Here is a 7,240-nt window from a genome sequence, read left to right on the forward strand (position 1 = left end):
TGAAGTTCCTGGATACATCCGAAGCCTGGATTTTGTGTGGGAGAAGGTCTGAAAGGATAATTTAACAGAATGACCTTAGCCATAGGTGTTTGGTTGGCCACCTATGGCAAAGGTTAATGTACTTAAACTGTCAGATGGGTGACTACCAGGTAGAGGGCTGGTTTCTTAATGAAACCCAAGTTCCGGGATGTTTTTGTTGCAGAGATATGTCTGATGCCATATTTCTGGTCTCAGCATCAAATGCAGGGGGAGAATGTTTGACAGAACCTTTTAAATGGCTTATGCAGTCTGGACCTCCCAGACCTTAACATGTGCTTCTTTAATAGTTCAGGTACTGAGGTTTTCCAGATTTAAAACTTGACTTTTAACTCTAGAATATTTATGGGTTGTTGCTGTTGTTGCTGCTGCTGTTGCTGCTGCATTCATGCTTCTGGGGTTTTGATATTATGTCTTTAAGTCTTTGTATTTACACAGAGTTTTCTTTTTATTTGAACTGCCCAGCGAACTTTGTTATGAGGCAACATACAGATGTTTTACTGCTGATTATGATTTTCTGTATGTATCATTTCCTCTGCCCTTTTTACTTGCCCTATTCTCTCCACCACCTCCTCCCCAGAGAGAAATAGAGCAAAAGACAAAAGAGGAAGATATGACAGTGCTCTTCTCACTCTCTTCCTTTGCCCACTTTTCTATTTCTTGTCTTCTCTCTCAACTTGACTCTCTCTCATCTGTCTGCCACAGGAGTAGTGTGTGTAGCTGCAACAACCAGCTACCAGTGTTTTGAAGCTTCAAGGTTGCCACAACCTCAATCTCCTCTCCACCGGTCACTATCCATCCCTTTCCACCAGTAGCCTCCCATTTTCAATTCCAAATGATTTACTGGGCTGTTTGGAGGTTCTCCCCAACTCCTCCATAAAGGTTCTTTGTATTTCCTCCAATTAAACGTTTCTGATACCTGCCATCCTGTGCATAAATGGTGCTATTTTGGCTGCACAAGAATCAGCACTCAAGGGACTGAATTCAGCTTAGCAGAAGTGATAAATGTACTTGCATCAAAATCCAGTGTCTTGGTAGCAGACCTCTGCTACTGCAATTGTATTTTCACTTTCCCCAGTCTACCCACAGTCTTTGATACCCTCCATAATCTGTTTCAGAGCACCATTTAGTCCATTGGAGTATATTTAGAGGGAGCTGCAGGGCAGACAAATTGCTCCCTTTCTTGTCCCAAAAATGGAATTCTTTCTATTGGCAGAATGAATTAATAGGACAAAAACTGTCTTTAGTATTTTTAGTGGATCAGGTTTTTATTCACAGGCAAACTCTGCACTGTTGGGATGATCTTTAATGTCTCATCGACATATTGATTTAAAGAATCAGTTGACCGCAATCAGTGACTCTGAGAGAGAACAGGGTCAGATTCCTACCTACACATACTCAGAAAGCACACAAGGTATCTTCTTTTGTGTTTGTTGTTGTGTGCCTTGAAGCCATTTCTGATTTATGGCAACCCTAAGGTCATGGCAACATTTGTTCAGAGGAGGTTTGCCATTGCCTTCCTCTGAGGTTGAGAGCATGTGACTTACCCAAGGTAATCCAGAGGATTCATGGCCGAGTGCACAATTGAACCTTAGTCTTCCTAGTTGTTGTGTGCCTTCAAGTCGTTTCTAACTTATGGTGACTCTAAAGTGAATTTATCACAGGGTTTTCTGGGGCTGAGAGTGTGTGAACTCTCCCACAGTCACCCTGTGGGTTTCCATTGCTGAGCAGGGAATCAAACTATGTTCTCCAGAGTTGTAGTCCAACAATCAAACCACTACATCACATTGGCTCTTTCTTCTTTTGGGTACAGTGGTACCCCGGGATACGAATGCGCCGCCTTACGAAATTTCCGGGTTACGAAAAAAATCAATTGAAAAAAACTGTTCCGGGTTACGAAGGTTATTTCGGGTTACGAAAGAAATTTTGGTGCTTTTCGGCGCTTTTTCGCACCAAATCGCGGCTTTTCCCCATTAGCGCCTATGGGTTTTCGGCTTGCGAAAGCTTTTCGGGTTACGAACGCGGCGGCGGAACGAATTAAATTCGTAACCCGGGGTACCCCTGTACTTGCAATGAAACTGAACTGACCAGCAATTTGCTACTCACATTGACATATGTTTGGCCACCCGTAAAGCTTTGGCATGTGTTTTGTGCTTCTGTTGTGAACCTAAAAGAGGAAACAAATGTAGTAGGAAACACCAAACAACCATCATGTCCCTTCAAATGTCATCACAGAACTTTCAGACTTCTCACGTCTTCTTTGTCCCTGACTTTCCTTTTCAATCTGTCCCCTCTTGCTGTCAGCATCCATAGTGGCCTTCCATAAATTACCTCATAAAAGAAAGGAACTGAGCACCTACTCCAACTGTCAAACATCTACCCAGTTGGGGCATTTTAGTTGGTTCACAGTTTCTATCTGTGCTAACCTTCAAGTCCCACTTAAAAATATACATGATTTAAAACCAGTACTTACAAAGACTGTTGAGTATATGTAGTAGGAAGTGATGTTAATTGAGGGTAAAGTGGTGGATGAGGGCTTGGAACCGCAAGACTTCGTGGTTGGCAATCTTTAAAAAAAGGGGGTAAGGTTAGTATTGCTATTTTTATTCTGAATGATTTTGAACACAGGAGCCAAGAGAAGGTCGTGCGATCGCTGTCACTCATACTTTCTGAATGGTATAATGTCCAGATATGTGTGACGTCATCTGAAAGTCCTTCCCACACATGCACAGGAAGCAACGGACAAAGATGGGAAATGATGTCCCATCCCCCATGTGATAATCTCCCCTATCAATTGGTGTGCATTCTCTCTCTCACCCTCCTGTTACAGCTCGACTCAGGCTTGCATCCTTCCGAGGTCACTAAAATGAGTACCCAGGTTGTTGGGGGCAATTAGCTTACAGTTGTAAACCGCTTAGACACTCTTAGTTCAGTATGAAGCGGTATATAAATGAAGCTGTTTGTTTTGTTTTTTATTTGTTTTCGATAGGAAAGTGTTTCCTGTATGTAAAATCCTAGTTTTTCCTCCCCTCCCCATTTGCTTCTCCTATTCTTTGAAATGCATATTGTGCAGAGCCACTGGCAGAACAGCCAATTGGAGTCATGCTGGCAAAAAGGTGGGGCCCTGCCTGATGAGCAGCTATAAAAAAGAGGAGAGCCATTAAGAGTTAGCGGAGTATGTTAAGCCTGCTGAGGCAGGAGTGTGTCTTAGAAATCCCGATTGTGCAATTGGGAATAAGGGTCCAGCCTGCATGGGATTCAGACTCCCATATCAGGACAAAGGATTTTAAAAAGAAAAGTTCTTTGAATAGCAGAGAGTCAGTAAAGGGATCCACCTTATTCTGTAGAATTATAATTTATGAATAAAGCTAGAGATTCATAGGATTTATACTCCTACTGAATGAGCTTTAGTGTAAGGTGCGTGTAAAGAATTAGAATTATTATTATTATTAACCTTTATTTATAAAGTGCTGTAACACACTGGAAGTGTAACTGAAGTATTTGAGCAAAGTCAATTTGTAACCAGTGAAGTAATACATACTTTGTAACGCTAAGCTTTGAGAACCAAGTACCAAAAGGGATACCATCATAAACTCTTTCTGTAAATAAAAGTTATTTTCTTTTCATTCACAAAAGAGTGGTCTCAAGTGATTTACAGTATGTTTAACATGCTAACAAGAATACTAAAAACACTTAATAATAAAGAGACTTAAGTCAGTGGGAGGACCAAGAGTTATACAGAACTAATTTAGTTCTGCAGTAAAAGAAGCCTCAAATTATTTGTCTTATAACTCAGTGGTCACAAAAATCATAGAGTTGGAAGAGAACGCAAGGGCCACGCAGTCCAACCCCATTCTGCCATGCAGGAACTCTCAATTAAAGCATCCCTGACAGATGGCCATCCAGCCTCTGTTTAAAGACCTCCAAAGAAGGAGACTCCACCACTCTCCAAGGGAGTGTATTCCACATAATTTGGTATCAATCGGTGGGATCTGACAGACCCAGTGTGAGGGGATCTGAAAGATCAAGTGTGAGAGATCTAAGAGAACTGGTCACATCACACATATAAATACCTTTGGTGTATCAAGTAAATAGATATGTGACTTGGGAAACCCCCTAGAGTCACCAGTCTCAGCCTCTGTTGGATTTCCAATTTTCCTCCTACTCTTTTCCTCTCTCAGCTGCTTTGCCCTTTATCAAAAGATGGTGAGTTACAAATGAAGACCATACCTTTTTAACTAGAACCTTATCACATTAAAAAAGTAAGAGGAGAGGCACAAGACAGAAGCAGCTTTCTGTTTATCTCTCTGCATGATGCCATAGCACTTTCCTTCTCCTTCCAGTGGGAGACAGAAAAATGGATTTTTCCAGCGTGACAAATAGCACGCTTTTACAACCATCTCCCTCGGAAATAGAACTGAACTTCTGAGAGAGTATGTGAAGAGGTAAACAGAAAGCTGCTTCTATCTCATTGCCTCTAGTCTTACTTTGGTAATGTGATAAGGCTCTTAATATTTTAATTAGCTACTTAGGATATAATCCCAAAGGTTGCATGATATTTTAATTAGCTACTTAGGATATCCTAAGTAGCTAATTTCCATATGAATATGTAAATATAAAGTCATTAATAAACATTCTCAAAGTTTTTAACCTGAACCGCTTGCTTTTTTTAAATTTCTGAGTCAGTTCCAGTTCTCAGGGAAGCATCTTCAGATTGGGGCATGTTTATCTGTTAGTCTGCTACAAGTAGGCTAGTTCCCAGCTTTGATATTTTCATATTTTTCCCAAACAAGGGTTAACCACCTGGGAACTTCTAATTTCCAACAGTATGCAGCACTGGCAAGCTAAGAATTTAAAGTTTATTTCCTGGACTTAATAATAACAATAATAATAATAATAATAATAATAAGTAGTAGTAGTAGTATTCCACTTTTCCACAAAGGAATCAAAGCAGATTCCAACAGTATAAATAAAACATCAAACAATTAAAAATTACAGTTTAAAAATCCCAAAACCCGAACCCTCCCCCAATCATAAAAACAGTGATCAACCCATATAAAGAGATTAAACATCAAAAAATTTAAAACTGTCCAATAGGAATACACTGAAATTTCAGGCAGATTAGCGTAAGAAGTGAGTCTTCCTCTAGAGGAGGGGGGACAGGGGCGATGGTATCAATTTTGATATTGGTATCAATAGAGGGGGAGGCAAGTCTAATGGATCTAATGGTTCTAACCTAGTCTGGAAAGGCCTGCCGGAAGAGACCGTCTTAATAGCCTTCTAAGGTGGTAATATGGCGGATCTTGTCTGGCAGGTTGTTCCAGAGCCTGGGAGCGGCTGATGAGAAGGTCCTCTGGGTCACCGCTAAAAGTCTGGTCTTCTTATGTTGTAGCAGATCCTTCCCAGAGGACCAAAGTATGCGGGGAGGATTATAAGGAAGTAGGTGCTCCCACAAATAGTCAGGACCCAAGCCATGTAGGGCTTTAAAGGTTAGAACCAACACGTTGTACCTTGCCTGGAAACTGATAGGCAGCCAGTGGAGTGATTTTAGAACCGGTGTAATATGGGCAGTTCTGGATGTGCCTGTGACCAGCCTGGCTGCTATAGTTTGTACCAACTGAAGTTTCCGAACTTGACACGAGGGTAGCCCCATGTAGATTGCATTGCAGAAGTCGAATCGAGAGGTTACCAGCATATGTACTACTGTTTCAAGGTCTCCCTGCTCCAGGAAGGAGTGCAGCTGGCATATCAGCCAAAACTGGTAGCAAGTGCTCCTGACCGTCACGTCCACCTGAGCCGTCAGCTGGAGCGACGAACACCCCCAAGCTGTGGACAGAGTCCTTCGGGGAAGCGTGACCCCATCCAGAATTGGCTGGCATAACTCCATTCCTGGACATGAAATACTGAGGGATAGGACTACCCCTACTTGCCTTCTTTGAGTATGCCCTCGTCTCTTGGGTCCAAAACATACTGCAGAAATAATCCAGTTTGAGACTGTTTTAACTGTCCTGGCTCAATCCTAGGGAATTCTGGGAACTGTAGTCTTATGAGATATTTAACCTTCTCTATAAGAGACCTCTGGTGCCACAATAAATTACAATTCCCAGGATTCTCTAGCATTGAGCCAGGGCAGCTAAAAGCAGCCTCAGACTGGACTATTTCAGCAGTGTTTTTAAGACCTTGGTCACAGCAACCATCTCCTATGCATTACAAGAGGGGTGGGTAACTGACACCCCTAGAACAGCATGCAGTATTGGCCTAATTTCATGTGCTGCTTGGACTGATTTCAAAAGCCAATTGAAGCAATATCTGGGGTGACCGCCCCCTATTTTCCATCAGCCAATAGGGAGGAGGGGAGTGACAGGAGAGTGTCAGAGGAAGATAGAAGAAAGAGAGAGAAAAAAGTGGCCCTGCTCACTGTTGGCACACAACCTTTGATGGATTTGTCCCTGAGGGAAGGCAGACTGCTACACTAAATATTTGAGTAATTCCTCCAGTCTCTGGGAGGCCAACAAAATCTAGAACCCTTAACAGGACTATGAAGAAGGTGCCCAAGAAGCATCTCTTTTGTCTGAAATCTCTTTCATATAATAGCTCATTGGCCCCAAGTATACAATCTGGACTCAGAGAAACCTAATTCCACAAGGTTCACAACACACTCTTAAAATTTTAAGAATGTTCTTTACTTAGTTCTGATGGGTGAGGAGTCACTGGGCCAACTCCCTCAGGCTTTGGCACGATAGCAGGAACACTAGACTCAAGATCCAGCAAATCACATGAAGGAGCAGACGGCTGGTTGCCATTGACCTGAAAATTGAAGAGACCAGAGGTTCTGCTCAGTGTTGCCTTGAAGCACTGATCAAATGCCCACTGTACAATAAGCAGTTTAAACAAGGCCCTTGTGGACTTCATATTCAAGCAAACCTTGATTGCAGTAAAACTCAGTTCAACTATGGCGGAGTGGGGATTAAGGATCCCTCTGGATGTTGGGACTGCAACTGCCAGCAGCCCTAGCCCGCAGCCAATGGGGAGGACAGCTGGGCCTTGCAGTCCAACATCATTTGGAGAGCACATGATTTCCACACCATTTTATGCTGCCATCTCCAATGGTATACATTTGTGATATGTGTGTGTGTGTGTGTGTGTGTGTGTGATATATATATATATATATATATATATATATATATATATATATATATATATA

The 7,240-nt window shown here is 42.1% G+C and overlaps 1 protein-coding gene across 5 annotated transcripts in view; it reads right to left on the reverse strand.

The window, feature by feature from the left end:
- The window catches only part of TOM1L1 (target of myb1 like 1 membrane trafficking protein), a 60,749-nt gene that overhangs the window by 5,344 nt on the left and 48,165 nt on the right, over window positions 1-7,240 (reverse strand). For all 5 annotated transcript variants that reach the window (XM_042447234.1, XM_042447237.1, XM_042447235.1 and 2 more), the window contains 3 exons: window positions 6,723-6,843; window positions 2,510-2,603; window positions 2,143-2,203 (listed from right to left, as the gene is read on the reverse strand). In XM_042447234.1, the coding sequence (XP_042303168.1) occupies window positions 2,143-2,203; window positions 2,510-2,603; window positions 6,723-6,843 (276 nt within the window). The remainder of the gene's footprint in view (window positions 1-2,142; window positions 2,204-2,509; window positions 2,604-6,722; window positions 6,844-7,240) is intronic.

The sequence above is a fragment of the Sceloporus undulatus genome, chromosome 2 (genome assembly GCF_019175285.1).
Source record: "Sceloporus undulatus isolate JIND9_A2432 ecotype Alabama chromosome 2, SceUnd_v1.1, whole genome shotgun sequence".
NCBI lineage: Eukaryota > Metazoa > Chordata > Lepidosauria > Squamata > Phrynosomatidae > Sceloporus > Sceloporus undulatus.